The sequence below is a fragment of the Sinohyriopsis cumingii genome, chromosome 13 (genome assembly GCF_028554795.1).
Source record: "Sinohyriopsis cumingii isolate HCF-2022 chromosome 13, ASM2855479v2, whole genome shotgun sequence".
In the NCBI taxonomy this organism is placed as follows: Eukaryota; Metazoa; Mollusca; class Bivalvia; order Unionida; family Unionidae; genus Sinohyriopsis; species Sinohyriopsis cumingii.
Genome location: NC_142973.1, coordinates 28,332,390 through 28,346,087, shown reverse-complemented (window position 1 = coordinate 28,346,087; position 13,698 = coordinate 28,332,390). Strand labels below are relative to the sequence as shown.

At 35.6% G+C, this 13,698-nt stretch overlaps 1 protein-coding gene across 1 annotated transcript in view; it reads right to left on the bottom strand.

Moving 5' to 3' along the window:
• The window catches only part of LOC149785107 (tRNA wybutosine-synthesizing protein 2 homolog), a 32,663-nt gene extending 23,901 nt beyond the window's left edge, over positions 1–8,762 (bottom strand). Inside the window, exons 1-3 of the mRNA XM_089978873.1 lie at positions 8,642–8,762; positions 4,833–5,230; positions 1,983–2,133 (exon numbers count right to left, since the gene is read on the bottom strand). Of these exons, the coding sequence (XP_089834999.1) occupies positions 1,983–2,133; positions 4,833–5,230; positions 8,642–8,691 (599 nt within the window). The 5' untranslated portion in view covers positions 8,692–8,762. The remainder of the gene's footprint in view (positions 1–1,982; positions 2,134–4,832; positions 5,231–8,641) is intronic.
• Between the last annotated feature and the right edge of the window lie 4,936 nt (positions 8,763–13,698).

The following is a 13,698-nucleotide window of genomic DNA, read 5'->3' as shown; positions in this document are numbered from 1 at the left end:
TTTAAATAAATAAATAAAAAAGTGTTGTTGCAAGGAGAGGTAATTAAATGCAAAGCATACATTGCAGCAACGGGAGGAAAATGACTGCAACTGTACATCGATCAAACTGTGATATTATGTCGATATTGCAAAATTGAGGAAATGGATATAAGATATTATATTTTGCCAGAGCTACTAAGATAATGTACAGAATCATGTTGGAATCAAGCAGTCAGGTAATTCAAACCAGTATAACAATAGCAGTTTGGTAATTCAAACCAGTATAACAATAGCAGTTTGGTAATTCAAACCAGTATAACAATAGCAGCATTTATTGTCATAATCAGATTATCTATCCATGAATGCTATTTTCACAGCTCAAATAAATTACCCTAGGGAGTTGTGCTAGGCTGGATAGTAAGTGTTAATTTATAGCTTCTGAGTTTGTTTTTACACTGAAGCATTGATTGGATACTGTGACTTTCTACATGCACTATTGGGTGAGACTAAAGGCCTTAACTGGAACATGTAGCTTTCTACATGCACTATTTAGTGAGATTTCAGGCCTTGACTGGACAATGTGACTTTCTACATGCACTATTTGGTCAGACTTCAGGCATTGATATGATAATGTGGCTTTCTACTTGGACTGCTTGGTGAGACTTCAGGCCTTGACTGGATATCATGGCTTTTTAGATGCACAATTAGGTGAGACATCAGACATTGGTTGGATAATGTGGCTTTCTACATGCACAATTTGGTGAGACTTCAGACACCAGTTGGATAATGTTGCTTTCTACTATTTCGTGAGACTCCAGACATTGATTGGATAATGTGGCTTTCTACTATTTGGTGAAACTTCAGACATGGACTGGATAATGTGGCTATCTATTTTGGTGAGACTTCTGAAACTGATTGGGTAATGGGGCTTTCTACTATTTGGTGAGAATTCAGACATCAGTTGGATAATGTGGCTTTCTACTATTTGGTGAGACTTCAGACATGGACTGGATAATGTGGCTTTCTATTTTGGTGAGACTTGTGAAACTGATTGGGTAATGGGGCTTTCTACTATTTGGTGAGAATTCAGACATCAGTTGGATAATGTGGTTTTCTACTATTTGGTGAGACTACAAATATTGATTGGAAAATGTGGCTTTCTACTATATGTTGAGACTTCAGACACTGATTGGATAATGTGGCTTTCTACTAGTTGGTGAGAATTCAGACATTGATTGAATAATGTAGCTTTCTTCTATTTCCTGAGACTTCAGACATTGATTGGATAATGTGGGATTGTGCTTTTGGTGAGACTTCTGACACTGATTGGACAATGTGGCTTTCATCTATTTGGTGAGAATTCAGACAATGGTTGGATAATGTGGCTTCTACTATTTGCTGAGACTTCAGACATTGGTTGGAAAATGTGGCTTTCCATTATTTGCTGAGACGTCAGACATTGATTGGGTAATGTGGCTTTCTACCATTTGGTAAGAATTCAGATGTTGATAAGATGTGGCTTTCTATTATTTGGTAGACTTCAGACATTGACTGGATAATGTGTCTTTCTACTATTTGCTGAGACTTCAGACATTGGTTGGATAATGTGGCTTTCTACTATTTGCTGAGACTTCAGACATTGATTGGATAATGTGGCTTTCTACATGCATTATTTGGTGAGACTTCTATTATAAAAATGCATATTTCTGGAGGTTAACAAAATGGGAATTTATCTGCAAACTGTTTATCATAAAATATTATTAAAACTCTGGATTTTCTTGGGAGATCAGGACTTCTCATAAGCATCACCTGGAGATCAGGTGAAGTCTTTGTACAATGTAAATACTGTAAATCATTATATTTTCACATCATTAAACTCAGAACATTCTGCATATTCCCTAATACAAAATCTTTGATTGGCTCATTGCAATATTTATAATATTTGGGGAAATGAAGTAGTCATACCAAATAGTATGCTCATGACAGATTTTGCTGGATAGTACCTGATACCATTATCTATATGTTCTACCCAGCCATCTTCCCCAAGTAACAGACAGACTTGTGGAGTACGGAAACCATCTGATGAAATAGCAGATTTCCTTGCAACACGATGGCACTTCAGACAGCTGGCTACCACCCGCCATAACTCATCCCCTGTGAAGAAAAGACAAATAAATGTAATAATTAATAACCTTGATGTAAAGACAAGCCATGGCCAAAAATGAAACAAAAACAGGATTTACTGTTTGCATTCAAAGGCACATCAACACAAAAGTTGTATCATACCAAGGCAATTTACATAAAGCATCGTGCCTAGAGGCACATCATGACATCACAGCTGACTTAGTATGGTCAAGGTGGGATTTAAAGCTGTATCTTTCTTGTCTTGAGGCTGGCAAGCTAACGAAAGATCCACCAGGCTCCACAAATATTGAAAAGGGCTTCATAGGGCAATGTCAATACCACTTGCTTCAAATTGATGCAGTCCTGGGTTCAATCTACAGCATTAGAGCCACAAGATGCTATTGGCAAACTTTCTCACATACCCACATTGGCCAAGACCAAGACTCGGGCCATGCAGAGGTGAGATGGTAGTGACTGGTAAAAGCGAGCACTTTATACCATTCAGCCACCTAGGGCTCCAAATATTTAGAAAGCATAAAGAGGGGGTATGTAATAAATACTGTTATGTGTTTGGGCTCTAACAAACAACAACAAAGAACAAGTGAAAACAACAAGCTTTGAAAAATTTAACAAGTAATTTATTTCCCTGAAAAAACAATGTAAAAAATGAAGAAAAAACCTTATCGTTTTAAGAAAACAAATCCAGAAATAATCCAAGAATAGTCCATGAATTAAATTTTAGAAGTCCTAGTAATGAAATGTTCTAATGAATTCAAGCTCAAGTCCCGACGAAAAATCCAAAATGGAAGGCGATGATGTATACTGTAGTCAGTATAGCACTGATGTGTTTACAGTTCTTTGTGAACCACAGAAAATAATATTCTGGTGTTTGAATTCTGAATAAAATTTAAAGAAATGTCTTTGTCCAAGACTTCTGTATGAGCACTCAAATATTTCCAGGAAAAAGAATTAATCTTTTAGAGTCCAAATAATTTTGAATAAAAATGAAAATGTAACTCCAAACTGGTCAAAACAAAACACTTTCCAGTGTCCAAGGTAAAAGCCCAAACTAACTAATTTCTCTATAAAAAGGTTATAGAGTCAAATAACGTGCAAAACAGATACCTGTATGAGGGTCACGTGATCACATTCCAGAACAGTTTAGAAGCTATTTAATGTCTAAGGTCACATATTCCAGTACAGCCTTGATTTTACTATTATTATTCACACACTAAGAATGAATTTTTTTAAAAAGTTGTTTACAATTTTCTCAATCAAGGCCAGGAACTAGGTCAGCAAAAAGATACAAAGTTCTATATTTTTAGATGTTTTCAACTGAACAGTCAGGTGCAACTAATTTCTGGAAAATATCCAATTCCTAGTAAACAAAATTATATTACTTTGACATGTAATGAAATTAAAAATAAAAAGACTTTTAAGCTTACAAACAATTAAATTAAATCAAATATACATAACAATACAAAACTGCATTTGTGTTCTTTTCTGCTTCAGTGGAAAAGACATGCAAAATATGGCTTATTAAAACCATTCTACTCTCAAACTCAGAACAAACATGTATGTAGATTTGTGTATTTAAAACGTCATATTAGATGTATCTATGTTTTGTACCAAAATATACAGCTTCTAACTGCCAAGCCTAGGGTTTCACTCAATTTCTCAAAATTTCTTTTGAAACTGAAATATTGCAATCATCATGTTTATGATACTTCATATAATATCAATAATTTAGTCAGAGAAAATGAAAAAACACTCATGAGTATTAAAAAATGAACATGTGGACAAGTTTTTATCCTTGAAAAAGACCCTCAGGAATTCCCAAAAATGTCCTTGCTGATAAAACATGACTATCTGGGAAATAAATTCTGATTCCTGCTGACTGTTCTGAGAAATTTTGAAATGTTTAGTGTAACCAAAGACCAGATCTGTTTTATCTTCAAACCTGTTTCTTCAACATCAGATGAAGGAAATCCATAATCAGGCCTCAATATCATTCATATCATTCAACTATATGGCGGACACATAAAAGAAAAGTCAAGGAAAGCCAACACTACAAATTTCTGGAAAAAAATAAAGTTAATAACAAGGGACCAATAATTAGGGCATATGGTCTAATTCTGAACAAAACAAACCATGAAAGAATCTGGAATATGCCACTGTAACACGCTTGCCTTATCCCACTGCAGTTCTGGGTTCAATTACAATTTTCAGTACATGCCAAAGTAAATGGTTACCCATCAAGATTGGCTGTCTTCTCAGGTTTCCAGGCCTATAAGACTACTGTTAATAAATATTTGTTTGGTTTGGTTTTGGTTTGGTGATCCAGTGGTAGGATTCAAACCTGCACCATTTATGTAACTAGTATTGTGTGAAAACCACTGAACCACTGAGGCTCCTCTCAAACAATGCCTACCATATACTTATAAGTTGAGACAAACTGCAAACAACAATGATCCTAATAAGCCATAGCATAATGCGCTTTGAGATCATGGTCTACTTGTTTGTTCTACTGATTACTCCTAACCAACTGCACAGACCCAGATCTGCCTTTGCATAATGCGCTGGCAGATCTAGGTCTGTACAGCTTGCAGTTACACTCATAAGCGAGTATACACAGTACAAGATCAGGGTTATTTTATTAAAAGTTTGCAAATCTGTAACACATCTGGATTAAGAAAAAGTTTTCTCCAATAGATTGTAATTCAACAAACCTATAGAAGCCCATGCTGTACACGTGAATGCTGAACAAGGGAGCAAAACAAGGTCTCCATGTATTTCCCAGTGGTCTGGAATCTCATCGATAAAATCTGTAAATGTATTCATCCCTTTTCTTGTGAGTAATTCTTCAACTTGTATACATAGTATCTCCTTTGGTGTCTTCAGCAAATGTTTCTTTGCCAACGGAAGCTGCAACGCCTGAATCTCAAAATGAAGACTTATAATTTCCTTATTCTGTGAAGATCGTAAAATTCCGGAGATACATTCTGACAGATTCTGTTCAGTATATGACCTGGATGTCACTCTGATAGGAAGAGCCACTTTAGTTTTGCTCCTCAAGAGCTGTATTCGCCTTGATTCATCCCATACTTTACTCTTCTTCAGAAGATGCCTGAAAATAACAAGAATATAGTTGCAGCTATGTGTATTTAACATACGAGAAACTTGTGTTAACTTTCAGAGCAATTTGCAAGATAAGGAATACGTTTGGTCAGATAAATAAATGGACTATGGGGATGTCCATAAATGTTAGGGGTGCAACAATATACCAGTATACAAGCTTATTGCAGTTTGCTGTCCTGGCAATACATATAGCAATAGGGTTTTCTGTACCGAAATTTTCTTCATGGTCTTGCTTGAATCCAACAAATCTCTGTATAACACACAATTTTCCCAATTTAATTCAAGAACCGTACTTTCTTGTTTTCCTAGATGCATGCTTAGCATGAGATTGCAAGAAAATGCAAAATGAGATGAACAGTACCATCATTTGGCCAAAGTTTAATGGGAGGGTGGCAAGTCAAGAACATGAGATACTTTATTTCTGTTTATAAATGATATTTTATAAACTTCACATTGCCTCAGATATTTACATTCTGTTCAAAACACCAATGAACAGTACTCAAGAGCCCATGTTCAAAAATAAATAAATTATTCTAAAAAAATTATTTTTGTATCCAATGCCGAGAATATACATACAACAAACCATGCTGTATTGACTGATACTTTAGTTTCAAAGGATAAAAAGTGAGCAAAATATTTAAACAAACAGCAGCCACATATGATGTTTTCCATGTGAAATACATAGACAGTCACATTAATTTCCTTTTCTTGTCCCCAAATATCAATTAACATTGATTCATTTTTCAAGTTAGTTGAAAGGCATATAGACCTCAATTTTAATTTTCAGAAATTTATTTTGTTCAAGAAATGGATTTTGAATTATTCCCAATAATAGTCTTATGGGGAATCATTGTATATATATATGCTACTTGGACTGTGTTGCAAGGAGTATGCACTAAAATTGGAAGAAGAATACTCCATTAAAATGTTTTATGGTGGCACCTATACAACACAACTCAGAAAAGCATTAGGCAAGCTTTGAATGAGCAAACTTGTTCACTAAAAGTTTCCATTAACAGTGCATACAAAGCAATGAAAACTATCTCAGATGTGGAGATGTGGAGATATTGTGTTCACTTCAAGAAAAACCATGGAATTGGCTTTGGGATTATCAGGAACACAACAAGTGTTTTGATAATTCCCAACATTTGTTTTCAGGATTTTTCCTGCAAGTATAGAAAATTTGCTACAGCATGGAATCCAAAATTTCTCCATAGGATGTGCAATCATATACTAGGTCTGGTGGAAATATCAGTAATCATTAGCCCCTCAATGGCTAAATGTGAGCAATTATTTGACACAATGAACAGATCATAACAAACCTGTGAAACTATCTTAATTGGAAAACTCGGTTTCTAATAAATGTATGTCTGACTTTGATGCAGAAAATACTGAAAATAAGATGGCATTAGGAAGTGGAAGCCATTATACGAGCAGGCACAACAACAATCCCAAAAAAGCAAAGAGTGACTTTACTGATATTGGAATATTTTAGCCATGGACTTAATTTTACCTTGTTTTCTTACTAAAGGGATACATAAATCTACATGATCAGTTGAACTTGAAATGGAAATGTACATTCAGTAAAATGTTGATATATTAAAAGATGATTAAAATCAAGTTATCACAGTTCTGTTCTTTGTCGTTTCATATTTCAGTTCAAGGTCATTATTTCAACATCTATCTCTTTCTTAACAATCTATCTATTTCCAAAGCCCTTTATTTATCCATTTATCTGTCTATCTGTATATACATGTATATGTTTGTATTTCTTTGCTTCTCTAACTACATACATGTATGCATTCTAACAATTCCTTTTTCTAATTTACATACCTACATCTACTATTTTCACATATCCTTCTTAGACTGCACCAATGACCTTGTGGTTAGAGCATCCACCTCTGATGTGGATGGTCGCGGGTTCAAACCCCAGCAGAATCATACAAACACTTATAAAAATGGTCTTAACAGATGCCTCGCTAGGTGTTCAGCATTAAGAGGTTAGTGTCACGACTGGTCAGCCTCGTGTAAGGATAATGTGACTGGATGGAACTTCATGCAACATGTCTGCAGCAAGATGCCTCTTTGCTAGACATCACTATAAACTGTCACACTGCAGACATTGTAGCAATATGACTGAAAAGCTGTTAATGCTATGTTAATAAAAAAAAACATATTCTTCCTATTCATATGACTCATCTAGAAAGACCAGTTGCATGTCTGCTGTGTACATGATCTGCCTAAGGCTATTTACTGCATGAATAACTAGCCTAACCCACACAGCTGTCAAGTACCCGGTACTTAGTATGTTTGGTATACATTCATCTGTTGTTGTGTGGACACACACTGTTGCAGTAGGCACACAGCAGCCATGCAAATAGTCTTAGTAAAAGGTATTTACGATGCGGATGTACAAAATACTATCCTATTTTATTTTACTTTTGTTGTTTTACTATCTTATCATATTTTGAGCCAAATGTACTAAGAACAAGTTCCATTTTAAAGTCAGCTTGCCCAAGATTTTAATAAAGTCCTGAGTTCGAATTAATTGCATGTATAGTTTCATCATAGTCCTACAATATAAGACATCTACCCTGATATTTATGTTGTTGGGTTGCCAGAAACATAAATATCAGGACTGATGTCTAAAATTATAGGACTAGTTTCATCTTAGTCCTACTACGTAAGACATATCACATGATATTTTTGTTTTGGTGCTACCAAAAACATAAATAACATGTGATACACATTACATTGTAGGACAAATTTAATCTTAGTCCTCCAGCGTAAGACATATCACATGATAATTTTGTTTTGGTGCTTCCAAAAACATAAATAACATGTGATAAATCTTACACTGTAGGACTAGTTTCATCTTAGTCCTCCAACGTAAGACATATCACATGATATTTTTGTTTTGGTGCTACCAAAAACATAAAAAACGTGATAAATCTTACACTGTAGGACTAGTTTCATCTTAGTCCTACAACGTAAGACGTGCAACCGAAAACATAACATGTGATACGTCATGCATTGCAGGACTAGTTTCATTTGTGCTCCTTGCAAGTCATAATCATATGACCAAAATATATGGTGTTCTGCCATATTTGAACATTCAAAATAGAAAACACTCCAGACGGTGGGTGTATCTGTATCAGTGTCTGTCTTAGATTTAATTTTAAGGACCAAAAAGGCTGACATAGCCACAGGGGCTCGTTACAAAGAAAATCAAGGGATGGGGGTTTACAAGTTAGAACCCCCATCCCTTGATTTTCTTTGTAACGAGCCCCTGTGGACATAGCCGGGAAAATGTGGACGTTTTGTAACCCTAGTGAAAACATTAACCGTAACCATATGGTGTTTGGTTGAATATGTGCAAAAAGAAACCATATTTGTGTACTTCACAACTTCTGCAAATTTTGGATCAATAATAACTGCAAACTGTTCCATGCTACATAAATCCTATCTTTCATTGGTTTTGAATCAATGTTTTCATGGGCGCTGACATCTTTATTTACGACTAGTTTATGGACCAGGGTGCAGGCGGATTCGGACCAGGCTTATTCGTACTTTTTCGGACCATTGAAATAATATTAATATTTCGTCTGAGATTAAAAGACCACATTAGAAATTGTTTAAAATAGGTTATTTCTTATTATTTCGCAGGTAGTTAAGAGGTACAAAACTTAATTTAAGAAAACAAAAACTAGACTTTACTTCAGATAACGTTGTAGTTTTCTATACACACAAAAAAAATATGATAGTTTATATTCCATTACCAATTTAATAGCGAAATATTTTCAAAGTTGCCCGCTCACCTTTGCGCACAATTTATATAGTTTGCTTTATTTTATTCAGAAACAAAATAATTATTAACACTGAAGAAAGAAATGTAAAAACAGGGCGCTTGCATTATTTTATTTTCGATAATACCTAGCGAAAAAAGTGGTATTCTCTCTGAACGATTTTGATCATGATGACGAAAGTGTGTCTTCACCACGTTAAAAAAAAATAATGAACATTTCATCAATGCCGCAATAATTATTTTATCATAGTTTCGCCGTCTGTTAATTTGATAACTACTCATTTAATTTAATTGCAAAACATAACAGTCAGATCGTCTGACCATCGATTGGCAAAACCTGTTTTTTTCAATTAAAGCACATTTTTTAATAGCTAGAATGAAAATAAGTTGCTTTATTGATTCAGGGTTTGACTCGAAAGATGAGTATTCCACGATAACAGCAAATAAAGTTTTAATCATGTGTTACTCATTAATAACGTTTGACACAATATTTATTTGGTAAATATAATTCAAAGAAAACGTGATTTGCGTTAGAACTAGATAAAAACCATTGGTTAGTTTATATAAATTACTGGTTGAAGCCGTTTAAAGTCAAATTTACTGGCCTGATTTATAACAAGTTTCAAAACGTTCTTGTTTTTTCTTCTTCTTTAAAAAACAAAGGAGAATATGAATTTAGATAGTAAATTTATGTTTTCTTTTTTCCAAGCACTGAAATATTATTTTGATTTTAAAATAAAAATCTGAATGCGACAGTTTGTGTCCATTTTGTTTTGATTTTGGCTGAAAATTTACGACGAACTATATTACGTAAACAAACCTGAATCAAGATGGTTGATATGGCTTATATTTGCTCTCTATCTTTCCCACACTTGGAGATTGGTTTTACAGATGTCCTAAGCGTTAATAAAAAAAATCCAGTGTAATTTTCTTCTGTCTATCCTCTCTCCATTCATACTGAATCCTTCACCTGCTCACCTCCCCCTCCTTGTCAGACATATAAACGGAAAGATTGTCAAATGAGATAATGGTATGAAACTTCAAAGCGATATATATATATATATATATATATATATATATATATATATATATATATATATATATATATATATATATATATATATATATATATATATATCCTTTTCTTATTCATACAGTTTTATTGAATGAAAAACGCTTTATATTATGTTTGGTTATCAAACGTTAAACGTTTTTTTTCCCACTAACCATTTGAACATCGTTGAGAGTCTTGGCGAACCAATTCATCATTGCTGACTGTCTCAGAGGACAATAGAATGCTTAATTTTGACTGTACAATGCGACAATGGGAATTAGCATTAAAAACACCCCTAGGCCACTTTGGCGACAATGGGAAATTTAACATTACGAAAACCCCTGGGTCACTCTAGGGACAATGGGAAATTAACATGGGGAATAGAGTTTGGGCCTGTTGAGCGACAAGGGAAATTAACATGGGAATAAATCGTGGGTCTGTTGAGCGACAAGGGAAATTGAACATGGGAATAAATCGTGGGCCTGTTTAGCGACAAGGGGAATTGAACATGGGAATAGAGTTTGGGCTTGTCTAGGGACAAGGGGAATTGAACAAGGGAATAGAGTTTGGGCCTGTCTAGGGACAAGGGAAATTTAACATGGGGAAGAGATCGTGGGACTGTCTAGGGACAATGGGAAATTTAACATTACGGAAACCCCTGGGGGATATAGCCTCAAGGGAATTTAACATGGGGAAAAAGTCTTGGGCAACTCTAGCCTCAAGGGGAAATTAACATATGGAAATTGAACATGGTGGGTCTGTATAGCGTCAAGGGGAATTGAACATGGTGGGACTGTCTAGGGACAATGATGGTCGAGGGTCAAACACAACAGAGACAGAGACATACATACACTAGTACAAGCGTGAGATTTATATATAAAGCATTACCAAGACCTGAAATCTTGCTGGGGTGTTCAAAAATTTGCATAATTGTAATGATGCTATAAATAGCTATAATCACGGAAATGCTCAACGACAAAATGGATGTGACTAAAAGTAACACTAAAATGACGAAATTGTCCCAGAATTTAAAGGAAAATAAACATATCCCCGAAAATTAAGTTACAGTGGTTTAGACTAAAATGGATAAAATTAGTAACTACTTACAATAGCAACTTGTGTGACGATCGTGGATAAATACCTATGTATCTATAATCAGCTGAAATTCCTATGAAATCCCACTATCTATTTATAGCTCCAACTTGTGGGTTATTCCTTTGGAAAATCCCACTATCTTTTTATAGCCTCAGCTTGAGTGACGTTCCTGTTTATGAACTCTAGTACATATGTATAGCTACAACCTGTGGAAATCCCCAAGTCCATATTTATAGTCTTAAAATTTCCAGCGTCAGTATCGTCACTGTACTGAACACTAGGGATAAATGTCAACAGTGTTGCAAGTGGCTGACCTGAATACACGCTACTGTAGGTAGGTAGGTAGAATGTATTTGATAGGGATAAAGGGAGTTTTATAGGGACAAACAGAGACCAATGCACACACACACACACACACACACCACAGAGGGAAGAAGAAAAAACACCCCCAAAATAAACTATTCACACAGGGAAGAGGAAAAAACCAACAAATATACTATCCAGACGTTCTTACACTAACACACACACACACACAGATCGAAGAATAAAACCAAAATTAAACTATATAATCCATACAAACGTACGCTAACGCATACAAACCCCAAATATACTATCCATACCAACGTACGCTAACGCATACAAACCCCAAATATACTATCTATACAAACGTATGTGAACGCATACAAACCCCAAATATGCTATCCATACAAACGTACGCTAACGCATACAAACCCCAAATATACTATCCACACAACGTCGATAACGCATACAAACCCCAAATATACTATCCACACAAACGTACGCGAACGCATAAAAACCCCAAATATACTATCCACACAACGTCGCTAACGTATACAAACCCCAAATATACTATCCATACAACGTCGCTAACACGTACAAACCCCAAAGATACTATCCACACAAACGTACGCGAACGCATAAAAACCCCAAATATACTATCCACACAACGTCGCTAACGTATACAAACCCCAAATATACTATCCACACAACGTCGCTAACGCATACAAACCCCAAATATACTATCCACACAACGTCGCTAACGCGTACAAACCCCAAATATACTATCCACACAAACGTACGCGAACGCATAAAAACCCCAAATATACTATCCACACAAACGTACGCGAACGCATAAAAACCCCAAATATACTATCCACACAATGTCGCTAACTCATACAAACCCCAAATATACTATCCACACAACGTCGCTAACGCATACAAACCCCAAATAGACTATCCACACTCGGGAGGAAGAAGATAAAAAACAACCAAATATACGATCTACACAACGTACGCGAACACACACACACACACACACACACACCACAGAGAGAAGAAGAAGAAAACCATTATACACTATCCACACGGAGTGAAGAAATAACGTTTTATATATACTATCAACAGAGAGTGAAGAAAATAACCCATTATATTCCATCAACACAGAGTGAAGAAGAAAAAGTTTTTTGAAAGCACCTAAGCCCTCACCTGCAATGACCAACTCTGCCAAACACCTACACTCCCCCCCCCAACACTACAAAACCCATTTAACCCGTTATTTTATGGCATCAGTGTGTGATTTAGGAAACATCAAGACACAAAATGATGGATGAATAGACTGACTATTGTTTACCGACTTGCATACCTAAAGAGCGTACGTGAAGGAAAACATCCTTCCATTTCAATTCTAACTAAAACATGATCCAGAGGGATAGAGAGAGGTGAAAGAGCACAATTTCATAAAGTGTGAGTAAAAACAAAACACGCCATCCTTATTATACAATGTCAAAACCAAGAGATACTTACGTTTTCTTTCTGGTCTATTCTCTTTTAGAAGGTAGTATGAAATTTCACATCAGGGCCAACGCATCGGCTCACATTGTCAATTTTTCCATTTCCATGTCTTCACTGGCACAAGTTCTTCCTCATCTTCAATTTCTTCTTCTTCTGAATCCCTCTTCTCTTTTTCGTCTTGTTTCTGTTTCTTCTCTTTTCTCTTAGGGCACTCTGAACCCCAGTGTCCTTTCTCCTGACAACGATATTAGGTATCTTGACTTTCGTCTCTCTTTCTTAGACGAAGCAGGTATTCTGGAGACAAATACCCATTTACCTTAGCAGATATAGCATACTTCATCAGCACTTACACACTTTCGTATGACTCTCATCAAATCAACGACCAAAAGAGTAAGTTTGTTTGCCACTTTCGCCTGTGAATTATGCTTTCGGATGACTTTTAGCATATATTTGACCAGCAGGTCGATCTGTGCTGACTCTTCCATCTTCTTGATCGTTTGAGAGTGGAATGAATACTCTGACGCAAAGACACTCTCCTTATATACAGGGACCTGCTGCGTATGAAACCTAGTCAAATGTAATTTTGCAATAAGATGAAACGATTTCATTGAGAAAGTAAAAGGCAATGACGTGCCGTGTCGCCTCACACAAGACCTGAAGTGTTAGCTCAGATCCGTGTCAGCGATTTCGA